General features: G+C 40.0%; 2 protein-coding genes across 3 annotated transcripts; both read right to left on the bottom strand.

Annotated features, from left to right (window-relative positions):
- Positions 1-1,055: 1,055 nt before the first annotated feature.
- On the bottom strand, positions 1,056-9,192 carry LOC106956273 (26S proteasome non-ATPase regulatory subunit 11A). The gene is made up of 13 exons (XM_015047019.1): positions 9,043-9,192; positions 8,252-8,353; positions 7,033-7,229; positions 5,533-5,590; positions 5,224-5,418; positions 4,590-4,734; positions 4,377-4,437; positions 3,416-3,478; positions 3,172-3,297; positions 3,035-3,070; positions 2,589-2,640; positions 2,356-2,499; positions 1,056-1,241 (listed from the first exon to the last, which is right to left on the bottom strand). The coding sequence occupies exons 1-12, from the start codon at positions 9,131-9,133 to the stop codon at positions 2,357-2,359; spliced, it is 1,269 nt and encodes a 422-aa protein (XP_014902505.1). The 5' UTR covers positions 9,134-9,192; the 3' UTR covers positions 1,056-1,241; position 2,356.
- A 2,053-nt stretch (positions 9,193-11,245) lies between these two features.
- rpain (RPA interacting protein) lies at positions 11,246-13,573 on the bottom strand. Of its 2 annotated transcripts, none has more exons than XM_015047011.1 (6): positions 13,230-13,573; positions 13,081-13,153; positions 12,160-12,271; positions 11,984-12,047; positions 11,511-11,651; positions 11,246-11,372 (listed from the first exon to the last, which is right to left on the bottom strand). In XM_015047011.1, the coding sequence occupies exons 1-6, from the start codon at positions 13,458-13,460 to the stop codon at positions 11,343-11,345; spliced, it is 651 nt and encodes a 216-aa protein (XP_014902497.1). In that variant the 5' UTR covers positions 13,461-13,573; the 3' UTR covers positions 11,246-11,342. The 2 variants fall into 2 exon arrangements, with proteins under 2 accessions (XP_014902497.1, XP_014902498.1); XM_015047012.1 differs by having other exon boundaries at positions 11,511-11,648.
- Between the last annotated feature and the right edge of the window lie 6 nt (positions 13,574-13,579).

Raw genomic sequence — 13,579 nt, 5'->3', positions numbered from 1 at the left:
AAGAGTTTTAAAAAGGAAAAAAAAAAAAATGGTGTAAAATTAAAAAAAATTTAAAAAAAAAAAAAAAAAAAAAAAACAGTATGTCTGCAGTATCTTAAATTGACAACTTATCCGTTTCTTTTTTTTATTAGCATTTATCTTTCTCTAATTCATACAAGGTGAACCAATAAGTCTTTGCAAAATTCAGTTCCCAAAAAATTTACAGCTCAATTTTCTCCAGCAAAGCCAACTTACCCCTCAGAACCAGAAAAGTTCTTTGAGGGAGCATCCAAGCTTTTCAGAGGCAAGGTTTATTCTGTTCTTACACATTATAAAAAAAAAAAAAAAAGAAAGGGTGGGCGGAGTGGACACATCCAGCCTTGAATGAACAGAGGCGCCTGGAAATTGTATATACAAACAGGTAGTGGTAGTACATGGGGAGGGGAGGAAGTTCCGTGGTCTTGAGTGGACAGAAGAGCGGTTCCCCGTGTTTTCCACAACCCCACTATTCCATGTGAATGAGTGACAGCGGAAGAGGTGGTAGAGGGTTCGGGAGGGGGGTTCTGATGCCCTGCAGATTCAGAGATTTATCTGTTGGCCTGTAGTTGATGTTCCACAACTATAGAAAAATGCAAACATTCAGTTTCAGCGCCGGCTGGCAAATAAAGACATACAGACAAACCAGGCGCCATTTCTCCCGCTCTCAGAACAAACGGAACATCTGTTTTGTTTTTTCTTTTTTTAGCATTGTTTATCATAGATGTATGTATAAGTACTGTATATTTATCCTCTACTGTTATTTTACAAGATTCCCTGATGGCCAGCACAGACAGAAACTGGAAGGGAAAATAAAAAACAAACAAAAGAAAAAAAAAACAAAAGAAAAATGAAGTTTGTCCAATTTTACATACAGTAGAAACCAGCCATGGGAGGAGGAAAAAAGAAAAACGCAGTGCTGCGATTGGTCCACTAGGAGGAGCACTGTGTGCCCTGATCAACCCCAAAGGAGGAAGAGACAGTGAGAAGAAGCAGGGAGAACAGAGGGCTGATAGAGGAGGGACCCCGTTCCATTCTTCTTCTGTGTTGTGGTGGAGGGTGGTTCGTCTTTATCTGGACAACAGGTTGGTTTGCTCACTGGGTTGAATGTTAGTAATCTCCCCGTCCCCCCTCCTCCGTCCCTTCCAGATCGAGGTGGGAGAACGAAGGAGATCTGACTGGCTCAAATCCCTTCCGACAGGAGGACAGACGCTTTCACTCTCTCTCTGAGGAGACAAAGACATGATGATTAATGTCTGTGAAACTCGAACAATCAAATGCAGCAACATTCTCATTTATGGCACCAGGCTGATACCTGTGTGTAGAGTTAAAAGCTGCAGTGGTGAAACTTTTACCAAAATGTTTTTCATAATAGCAGTATCAACTTTATTGCTGTAAGTTGTAACATTTTACAGTTATGGACAGCAGGTGATGGATGTTTTGAAAGCTTTACCGTGTCTGTTGGTAGAATCTGCAGGCTTGCTAACAGGGCGGCTAACATGACTATTGAAAAAAGCTAGCAACAATTGTCAGGCTGTCAAAATAACTTTACAAAGAGCAGAATGGTAATAGTGTAAAAAGCATATTATTCAGAAAAGCAGACCTAAAATTTGGAAACAAATATGGAAAGTGTTTCTTAAGCTCTTCTTTAACTATCCATATTTTCTATATTTTCACAGTTACATCCACAAGGTTTACTGCGTTTTACTGGAATTTTATGCAGTAAACATTATGAGAAAGTAGAAGGAAATGACACAAGGCTTTCGACAATTTTTCAGTTAATATTTGAAGAACAAGGCATGCATTTATATTAATGAGTTTTACAATAATTTCTGGGATTATTTATAATCCAGTAAAATTTGTTATGACATTGCAATTTAAGAGTCAGGAGGCTGTTGGAGGCTACATTAACACCGGACAAACTGTCCAATAATAAACTTTGTCATTGTTTACGTTGTCAATAAAGGGTGAGTCATTTGATTTGTATTCGGATGTCTTCAGGCTGAGTCCGATGTCTTCTTCATAATCCGCTCTACAAATTACTGCTGTTAAATATTGATTATTTAATTTCCTAGAAGCATTGTGCTGTAACTATTTTTAAACGGTTGTCAGACAATTCCTGCTCCAACATCCTGTGAAGAGAGTTAAGAAGGATCAAACCGAGTCATGGTTTCATAATAGGATTGAACATTGATACTAAGCACACACAATATATCGGCACTAAAATATCGCCATCAGTCTGGTAAGTAAACCTGGGCCGATATTAATAACCGGCGTTGATTTCCATTAACGATTGAAATAAAAACACCTTTTTAAGGGGGTGTGTAAACATGTGCTGACCTTATGTGAGTTTCTTTGCTTTGTTGTAGAGCGAGTCAACCACTTTGCTCATGTTCTGAATGGTCTCCAGAGCCGCTTCGTACGTCTTGTCCACCACCGGCTCGTCGAACACGATCAGCACGCCTTCGCCTTGGTCCAGAATACCTGGAGAGGGAGACGCAGCACGAGTGGAAACCATGAGAGAAGGTCCATCAAAGCAGAGAGAAACCCCAAACAAAGCAAAAAAGTCCTACCATGAAACTTCTGATCCAGAATCATCTGAGATAGTTTCCTCTCCACGTCTCTCTGCAACACACACAGTAGCCATTTCTCAGAAAAAAAAAAAAAAAAACGGCGACGTAAAACAGAGACATAAAGGAGATCAAGGTTCCTCCAGGTGTATCATAAGCCTGGTGGGCCACCAGGCTGAGCTTTGTTTATTTTAAACAGGGTTTTTAAAGACGGATTAACCTAAGTATATGGTTGGCTCGTCCCTGCACCTGTCCGTTGGTGGGGTTTTTTCTTCTAAATTATGATGCCAGCTCATTCACCTCTGAATTTTTGTAACTTAACTTTTTTTTGTTTTTTCACACAAAAATACGGTGGTGATTGTCCTGCTGCAGACCACCACTGAGCTTAGCAGGTCTTCTGGGGGAAACCCTGGGAGATGGAAAACCTAAAAACCGGCAGCAAGACTTACCTTAGGAAGCTTGATGAGCGAAGAGATGTGTGTAATCTGTTAAAAAAAAGAAAACAAGCCCACAAGTTTCAACATGCTCGGCAGCAGTAAACATATCAGAAGCTGGAAAATGTCTGATTTGGTGGAAAAGCGTCTACCTGCACCCTGGAGAAGGGCTCGATGACGCGGATGAGGTTCTGCTCCAGCAGGTTGTCATACAGCTTGGTCAGATGGGTGCTGATGATGGGATCATCCCTCAGCTCCGCTTTGTACTCTGTTAGCGCCTTAAAGTCGAGCAGTAAGAACGTTGTCACAAACAAGGGGAGCTGTTTTCACAGTGAAAGAAGACGAAGAAAAAAAAAAGAACAAAAAAAACAAGGAAGACGCAGCAGAGAGGCCAACCTGTTCAAAGTCTGCGAGCGACCGGTTCTTACTGGCTTGTGCCACACATTTCAGGGAGTCTGTCTGTTGGGAGGAGAGAAGGAATGAATCAAAGTATATGGAAGGAACATGATTTATACACCAAGATGAATTCAGGAAAAAAGCGAATCTAATTATGATTCATAGGAAGATGGTGGATGGGTGGAATGTCTAGTAATCTAGGCGTGTTAAATTGTTCTGCAGACATATTCATACTCTGAACATTTTTGTGTTATGTTTGTTAACTTGTTGAGATTTTGTGATGGACCAACACAAACCCAGAGCTACGGGAAGCTGATTCAAATATTTACTTGTGATTAATCGCAAAGTAATTATTGATGTTTTTTCTTTTTTCAAATCTTCTTAACGAACCCTAACAGAATATTTTAATGTTTATAATATTTTTATAAGCAGTGGGGTGGAACAATCTACATGTGTAACACAAATGTATGCTGATTATAACTGAAGCAATACAAATCAAGACAAATATTGTACAAGAAAATCTATAAAGACACCACAATCTCTACAGAAAAAAAAATAAAAAAATCGTTCTTGTGCTTATACTCCCACACACAATAACTGTATTTTACCATCATAGTGATAATTAAAGGTAACAAAGAGACTGAGTGCAATTAAAAGGAATCAAAGCACAATGATTGAAATGCAACAATGATAAATGTAATATAGAACTAGGACTATAAAGCAGTGTTAAAATAAAACTTTTTATTGGGCTGTTTTCATGTGTTGCATATGTTTGATGCAAACTTCTAAAAAAAATAAAAGCTCAGATTTTACAGAGGAAACCGGCTAACATAATCATAATAAGTCTAGACTAGACATGTAATATGATGAAATGTGAAGAAAGTCCTGGCAGTATGAATATTTTCACAAGATGTAAAGAGAACTGGGAAAACGTTTTTGTAAAAGCTGAGCCGAGTCGTACCTGTCTGCCTGCGTACCGCAGAGCAAGTTTGCCACTGATGAGGGCCTGGACGTCTTCTGGGCTACAGAAACAGAAAAAACTATTTACATTTTCTTTTACACTAAAACTTAGTCTCAATTCCTTCTGACTGCTTCACAGAAAACCATTTTTGATTTGAGTTCATGAGTTCAGTTTAAGGAGCTACATCCCCTCTGCTGTGAATGCAGCACTCACGCATTGAGCATGATTTTGCACAGCAGCATGTATTTGAGCGCGGTGATGGCTCTGGGGCTGTCGATGGAGTCGTAGCCCTCAAAGGCCTCGTAAAAGTACGAGTACGCCGTCTTCCAGTCTTTCTCCTCTGCTGCGTGAATGATCCCTGGAAACACACACACCAGCTTATTGCTAAGCCTGGTAAGGTAACAAATTTGGCTAAAGGAAAAAATGTCCCAGATGTTATTGTGATAAATGATAATATTGTTATTTTGAGACCATTTTCAGCAAATATATGGATAATGGCTTAATAATGTAAGAACACATTCTCATAGACCAATCAGCTTTAAATGAACATTTAACACTGGAACTGGAAAACAAATAAAAACAACAGAAAGAACAACTAAAATGAATTATGAAGTCCCTGTTAACAGGACAAAAAAAGGTCTAGTTAAAGCACCAGACTGAAGAGTTTTATCATCCAGTTTTTAGTAGAAAGAGAGAAAAGAGAAAAACAGAATATCATGCAAATGGAAATTATTAAGTTTTTTTTATTATTATATATCATGCAATAGGCAATTGATTTATTGTCACAAGCCAAGTTATTGCTTCACACAAAAACAATTAGGGCCCCTACAGGCTTTCCTCAGGGTACCTGACTGCATGTCCAGAGCTGCCTGCAGTTTGGGCGGGCAGTAGATGGCGTTGGCGGTCGTCCTGGCCGAGGTGAGGGCGGCGCGGGCTTTGGGCAGGTTGCTGAGCGCGTGGTACGTCTTGCTCTCCAGCAGCTGGACCTCCACCAGCAGCGCCTTGTCGTCCATCTTCTTCAGCTCCTGGAGCAGCTGGGAGCCTGCAGAGGGCCAACACACCAGGGGTCAAGGGTCAAGCTGCAGCTCAGACTTCATACACACTTTCTTCTCCGAGTATACGGAAGTTGATAACAGCATGCAAGATTGCCACTTACCGAGTTGTAGTGCTTCCTGGTAGCATTTTGTGTCAAAATACAGAGAGATGAGTCGAGCCTGAGGAGAGAGGAGAGAGGAGACGGAGTTAATGTGTATCTGGGTTCTGCTGACCTCTCACCTCTAAACCTGGTGAAAACTCAGCCCTGCCTTGTGTTTAAAACCCGACAGCAGAGTGGAACTCACAGTAGGGCTGGACGACATGGCTGAAACATGAATCGCCATATAAAGGATAATTATTGATTAGTTTTCTGGTTTCAATATCTGAAATAAAACCAAACTTAATGTAACCTTTACTGTTCCATCCACGGTTTTCTCTCCACGTTGCTGATTTGTTGTTTCTATACAGTTATGAGGGACTGTGGTGAACCATGAAACTGATGCTACGCAAAATACTCTACAGCTTGTTGCTAAGTAACCAAAGAGAGAGTGAGTTTGTTAATGTCAACCTCGCTTAGAGAGAAGTTGAGCAGCTAACCTCTCTCTACCTACATTTCCCAGGATGCTGTGCGATTCTGGATCGGAGTTCAATGAAATTATTGAATATCCTATCAGACGTATTCTCAATTGATATTGATCACTGAAGGGATTACAGTAACAAGGCTCTTTAGCCGTTTTTAGCTTTTGACATGTTTGTCATGGAACATCCTGGATTTGGAAATGTAGTTAATGTAAAGCATGCAAAGTACAAGTTTTCAGTAGGCAAAATCAAAAAAGAAAAAAAAGAAAAAAGAAGCCACTGCACTCTCAACTGTAAGTGGTGAGGTGAAGACATATAGTTTGTTCACATAAGTGAATTAATTGCAGTGTACCTAAAGCTCACTAGACCAAACGAGTTCCATCAAGTTCACAAGAACAAGATGAGATTTTATTTTAACTTTCAAAAAACTTCAGCAAACAAATTTGCTCAACAAAAATGCCTTTATTCTGCATTTTTATATATTTCTGCCACAAACTCAAACTGATGCGTCTCTTTTTCTGGTTTCTTTTCATCTTTTCATCTCTTCACATGTTATTACAACTATGCATGGTTATTACAACTATGCATGGTTTATTGATCAACATTCCCAGTTATGCGAGTAGTGATGGTGATGTATTGGTTACTATAGCGATGCTTTCTGCCTCTTGCTGCCATTTATCATTCCTACTTTTACCTACTTTCGTTTTAATTTAGTGAGATCTTGTTACACCCCAAATAATAAAGCATGAAGCACTGCTGCCTGTAAAATAATATTCTTAACCTGGTCCTAATACTCCATCATAGAGCTGATCTGAATTCAGCAATAAGTAGAAGCTGTAAAACATGCTTATCAAACAAAATGGCGGCCTTAAATGTTCCCACATCCCTCTGATCTATGGAAATCCAAGGGGATGCAGATTTTCATAAAATTAAATCTTCAAACAAAAATAAAATGTATTTATTTTCCCACCTCAACAAGACTTGGAAAGTAGCATCTGAAAAACTGAGCCAGAGCAGGACAGCGGGCCGCACTGGGACTCACCTCGAGCGCCTGTCGGAGGAACGTCCTCTTCTCAGCCTTGGCCCACTCGATGCACTCCAGACAGAGCTCCACCTCCTGACCTGTGGCTGCCTCCATGTCCAGGAACAAGTCCAGCAGAGAGCGGACCAGCCGGGCTGCTTTGGCCTTGGAGATGGAGTTGAGGAAAGGGCGCACATACTTCAGGAGGCCTCCGAGCTCTGGGAAGACGGTTGGTAAGACGAGGTTACTGTTCACAGGGTTCCTCAACAGTTTTCACACGTTCTCACTTCTTTTTCAGCAAATCTTAAAGAAATCTTATCGAGGATGGATGAAGAGTGGAGTTAGTCATCTGGTGGAATGAGTAATCTGACGTACATTTGAATGGATGAATGAATATTTATATGAATGGATGGAAAAACTGATTTCAAACAGACTGACAAATGGGATAGCATAACAGATGCTGTCCCATTTTAGACAATGGGATTTGAAACAAAAAAAATTCAAAATCATTTTTCTCTTTCCACAGCAGGTAAAAACTAATTCTATTTTTTTATAGCCTGCAAAGTCAAAGTCAGTGTTTGTCTTTTATTTTAACAGAAGAACAACTTACAATTTTTGCTAGATATCTACCATAGAAAATCTGTTGTCATTTTAAAAGTGCTTCGTTATTTCTGTTTTTAGATTTTAGAATGAAAAAAAAACAAACTATTATCTCATAAAGGAAGAAAATTATGCTAGAAAATAAATCATATTTTCCAAATTTTTTAGAAATCTATTTCTAAAAAAAAAAAATTCAGCTGTTAATTTTAGCATTTGTAGCAAAAATTTAGTCCAATTATTCCATGGCAAAATAGAGAAACTGCTAAAACATGCATTTGTTATTATCTATTTTAAAGAAAATTTATAAATATTAGCTAAAGTTATTAAGAGCCACGTTGAAGGTCCTAAGAGCCACAAGTTGCAGACCCCTGACGTGGAAAGCGCCTGAAATGCTGAAGTTCTCAGAATCATGTACAAAATACTTCTACACCAATCTGACCTTTCTTTTCATGGCGTTTCATTACATTAATGAAACTAACTTTAAAAATAAAAACTGAAATCCAAACTTTTGGAGGCAAACTGTAACAAACACTTGGTGTTCTGGTTGAACTGTGGTCAACACAGCCAAACAAAGCTGTTTCCCTCCTCAGTGTGCCTGAATAAGAAAGTGTTCAGGAATACGACCCCAGGCTCCGGTTACCTGCTGCTTGTCCAGTCTTCGCCAGCAGCCCACCCAGCTCCAAGATGCTCTGCTCCTTAACACGCACCGCCTCCTCATCGCTGTCCTGGATGTCCCGTTTCACTGAAATACACACACACACCCACGTTTACACAGCAATTTTATAATGTGTTTGGTTTCAACATGAAGCACCAGTATGTCCGAGCGCTGGGGTTAAATTCTGTAAGGCACCAGTACAAAATGAAAGTATTCTATCCCGGACTGACTGGGATATATGGCAAAGAGCCAAGCGGCTAACAAAGCTGCGAAATACCACAGGAATCAAATTAGGCAAAAATACGCATATAGTCCACTATGAGAAAATAAACAACACACATTAGCTTGTTATAAACCAGCTAAACCTGAAATGAACTTAGTTGTGTAATTCTACAGGGCTGACAAGGAGTGTTTATAATTTCCCTGACGGCCCTGCCATCTGACAGACTCGGGAGAAGTAGCTGCTAACAACATTAGCTGTCAGCTAACGCAACTAGCCGGCTGTCAGCGAACTTCCATCCAAATCAATGAGACCGGCTAGCTAGCGTTAGCTTAAGCACAAAGCTAGCCGGTATCCTGCTAACCGGCTAGCCAGGCTGCTGCTGACTCACTGTCTAAACAGTACAGAAAGGGTGACGGTCTGCACTAGGCTAACTCGTGTAGCGTAGCTTTGCTGCTAACTAAACAGCGTACGGCTGATGGATAAAAGTATAGACTTTGAGTCGAATCGTTCAATGAATGTATCCCTACTGTCCGGGAGAGTCCGTTCCATTTACCTATAGAGTGTAAGATATCGATAGAAGCGTTCCGGTCAGTTCCAATAAGAGACCGAGCTCTCTGAAACTCAGCCACAGCCGCGGCTGCCATCTCTCCGCTACCAGCCTCTGCTCTCTCTGCGTGGTTGTCTTCCGGTTCGGTGGGTCACATGTTTGGTACGCTGCTGCCCCCTAAAGGCGGGTTGCAATATATGGTTGTTTATCATGGTGAGAAGAAAACAGGTTCTTTCCAGGCCATATATACCAGGGTTCTCCAAACTTTTTGTCACGTGGGCCAAAAATGGTCAAATCCGAAGTTCCCCTAGGTCTAAGCAAATTTAATAATTGTAAAAACTAAAATCATTTTGTAATATCATTATTTTTAACCTACTCAACAATAAGCTTAAGCATCATTGTTTTAGTTATGCAAATAGTTCATTGTACAACCAAACCTTGAAAAAGGGTTTTGCATGTTAACCTTATAAAAAGAAAGGCATTGGGGGTTGTTCCCAGGCATTTCATTTTAAACTGGAGACAAGTGGTAGAGTTCAGGCCAAGCAGATGTGGGAAATGATGGAGCTGAAATTCACATACAGGATTCTGGCATAAGCATCAGTCTTATCCAAAAGAGAAGACAACCATCCCCCACATTTGCAGCATAAACTGTGTTGGCTGCAGTTTCAGAGTCTGTAATCTCACCATTAAGGCTGTTAAACTCATCCATCTATACCTACCTGGTAATCCTGTATGCACCAAATGCTCTTCAGTTCTATCTCCTTCTGGACTTTAAAGTTAATCCTGTTAGATTTTTCTAGATTCCTAAACTTGACACAAAGATACTAACTTTGTTGATATGTTTTAAAACGCTGGATTAGTGGTTCTGCGATGGACTGGCAACCTGTCCAGGGTGTACTTCGCCTCTCGCCCAAGATCTCTTGCTGGAGATAGGCACCAGCACTCGTCCCAACCTCACTACGGACAAAAGTGTAAGAAAATGGATGGATGGATGGACGGGTTAGTGGTCCAAGAGAGGGGTTAAATATTAGGCTAATCTCTCTCCATTCAAAAAATTACAATCCTTAATGCCTTTATAAAAAATAACTTAGAAAAAAACATATTTTTTACGCATTTTTTGAAACCACTATGTTGTGACAGTATGTTTTGAGACAGATGATCTGTGAAAAAAAATTTAACTCTTCTGCTTCTTCCAGTGTTGACTAGAAACAACCAATACGAGTCGGGAGGCGGGTTTTAATGCTGTTAATCAGGCTGTGTATGAGTCACTCATCCTCCTCTTTCCCAGTTCCTGCTAAAGTTCCTTCCTCCTAGCAGTTAGCATGGCCACCGACAACGGCAGATAAACAGGTAAGTTGTTTCTCTAACAACTTACCTGACATTTAACAGCGAGTACACGATCTTGATTGACAGCGCTAAGACCTTCCTCCTGGTTCTGATTGGTTGTTTTTGGTCGCTGCATTTTTTCATACGACAACAGCAACTCAGGGAGGAGGTTCACAGATAATGTCTCATATTAAACTGTCATGACATGGTGACAGTTTTTACACAAAAGTAAAATAAAAAATAAAAAAATAACATTGTTTTAAAAGTTATACTCAGTAGATTTAATAGGTAATTTGTAGTTACCATTCTCACTGGATAATAAAGCATATCAGGAATCACTTGGAGTGAATTTCTTTTCATGTGATCTTGTAATTTGCGATCTTTCACCCTACCTCACTTTAAGTTGTTTATTGTAAAGGTAATAAAATATGGAGATCCTCAAGGAGAATGATTACATTTGCAAGGTATGGTAGATAAATGAGTCAAAGCCTTGAGGGTGTCCAAAGAGGAACTGTTGTCCATGGTCCCCAACTGCAATTTCAAGAATGAGATTTGGCCCCAAAAGCAAAGATGCTTGAGGAAAAATAGTCATTTTTTAATTAGGACAAGAATGTTCAAACAGGATGTATTTTTTTAAATGAGGCAAACATGAAGAAAAAAAATCCTTTTAAGTTTTTACCTTTGCATTGATCTATATGCTTGCTTGGTTGCTTGCTTAGTTTGTTGTTGAGCAGGCATAAAATGACAAATTTCTTTAAAGTGTTGTTTTTAAAAATCAAAATCAAAAGTTAGTTTTTGGCCAGGAAGTATTGCTGACATGATGATTTTGCGTTACGTGACAAAAAGTTTGAACGCTCCTCCCTTAAACATACAAGACAGTATAATTTTATATAGAATTTCTTTATTTCACAAAACATTTACAAAGAAGTAAAAGGAACTGAAAATTAAATTTCATATGTGCATTCCTGACAGCAGCGCCGCTACAAGACGATAGACAGGTAGTCACAAGCCTGGAAGCAGAGAGAAAATATCCTATTAATATTTGAAATGAACACCAAATGTATGCATGAAGCTTCTACAAACGTCCCCTCGCTCGATCCAATAGAAACAGAAATGGTAGCATAGCATGAGCTCCAAAATAAGCTCACCTGGCAGCTGATCATCAGGGAGGCGTGGCTGTCTGTGTTGGGAGTTACAGAGAAAACAGGGCTGTGCAGACAGTCCTCCATGTGCTCTGACAGCCTGGCCTCCAGGAGGCGCAGCAGGACATCTGAACTGATGTTCCTCTTCTATGCAGAATAGGAAAATGAGAGAAGTGGAGTCGCTACACATCACATCCCACATAGTGTTTAATTCTACAAAATTTATTAAACAGACGGGGACGAAGGTTTTCAACTGGGACAGAAATGTCTGATTAGTTTAAGATTTTGTAATTTATTTTTATGTGCTTTTTCCCCACTTTTTGTTAAGGGTATAAACTTAAGCTTTAGAATTTGCAAAACAATGGCTACAGTATGTCGATGCCAAACATTTAGTCCACAACCACACAACGCTAAATTGCCATGACAACCACAGATTTGAAGAAAATTTAATAAAAAAAATATAACTGTGTGACACAAACCTTAGTGTTGATGTAAAGTCCACAAGGACAGGAGATGAAATAGCTGTTGATGCTCAAGTTGTTCCTGCAAGACGAACAAACAAGCCAACAATCATCTTTGCTCCAGTGAAAAACAAAGAAATGCTAAAATATAACTTTCTCTGGTTGCCTTCATAGTGCTGAATATTCACACTTACATCTGACATATTGGGCAAATGATATGCATCTCATCCATTCCCTCCACCACAGAGGAGATGTACTGCTGTTCGAACTGCAGGTTCCTCTCATACTCGTCGATTATAGACATCTCTGCAGCAGAACGAAAAGAACAAAGACACACAAATCTGATCAGGTTCACACACTGCAAAGTATCAATCTTTGTATAATGACTGGTGAAAGTCAATTTTTTCCAGATAAAAATCCAAAGTGTGATTCATATTTCTATTTAACCTGCTTTGCCCCATCAAATCCCCTACTCCAGCATCTCTTTGCTCGGCTTTCTAACCGTACGGACAGACTTTAAAGAGGAGCTGCAAAAGCAAATGAGGTGGATTAGCAAGTGATGGCGTCATCTAAGATATGTTACTATGGAACATCTTCACCACCAGCTGGACAGTGAGCCGTTAGCATGTCATGAGACCAATTAGTTACCAGACCCGGGGTTTTTGGACCTTCAGCAAAGGCTCTTAGTAAGTAATAAAGTTAGTGTTCCAGTTTCTTATGGAATAATTACATTTAATTTCCACATGAGAACACTAAAGTACCAGTAATGTGTTTTTAAGTCTTTTTTTTGCCTTGTCAAAGTACTGCTAATCAATCTTTACTTTTGCCACTCCTCTTTCAGACTCTCTGGTGGCATAGTTGGATCCCTTTTTATGTTTTCTTTATTTTAAAACCTAACATTAAGAATACAATGGTGGTTCTTTGAAAATTACAGCAAATTTCTTAAAGTGCAAATAGAAATTTTACGCTGCCCTTTCAATAGGTCAGCTAACACGACTTTTCAAAAACACTTGGATGACTTGGTGACAAATTAAAAATTTTCTTCGGGATCAATAAGGTGTTTCTAAATTGAATTTACTCTGATCCCCCTGAATAAAACACAGTGCACTGATCACCTTGAGATATGAGCTCCTGGTGGATTTCCTCCAGCACCGCCAGTTCATCATACTCCTTCATAACACTGAACATCTGCTAGAAAGTAAAGACGTCAGCACATCTGTAGGCGTTGTTAGAGACGGGTCTGTTGTCTGCGGCGGAGCCCGACCTGTGCCACGCCGTGAGGGCCCCAGAGTGAGGGCAGCCTCTGGTCATCAGACTGCAGGGCGCTCCATTCCTCTTCCATCACCTCCTGGACGATGATGGACGGGCCGGAGCTGCTCCGCGTCTGTTCGTCTCCCATCTGCCGGTATCTGCCCAGCAGCCTGGTGCGGCTGTTCTTCAGCCGGTCTACACACCGCTTTAGAAAAAAATACAACAGAAACAAAAGCAAAACCATTTAAAAACATCATGACAACCAGTTAACAGAAGCCAGTGTTAAAAACAGAATGACAACATGCTAACAGAAGCTAGTGTTAAAAACAGAATGACAACATGCTAACAGAAGCTAGTGTTAAA

The sequence above is a fragment of the Poecilia latipinna genome, unplaced genomic scaffold (assembly GCF_001443285.1).
Source record: "Poecilia latipinna isolate Pla-1442-1.1 unplaced genomic scaffold, P_latipinna-1.0 Scaffold803, whole genome shotgun sequence".
Taxonomy (NCBI): Eukaryota; Metazoa; Chordata; class Actinopteri; order Cyprinodontiformes; family Poeciliidae; genus Poecilia; species Poecilia latipinna.
The sequence above is the reverse complement of the archived record's forward strand: the minus strand, read 5'-3'. Positions and strand labels throughout refer to the sequence as shown.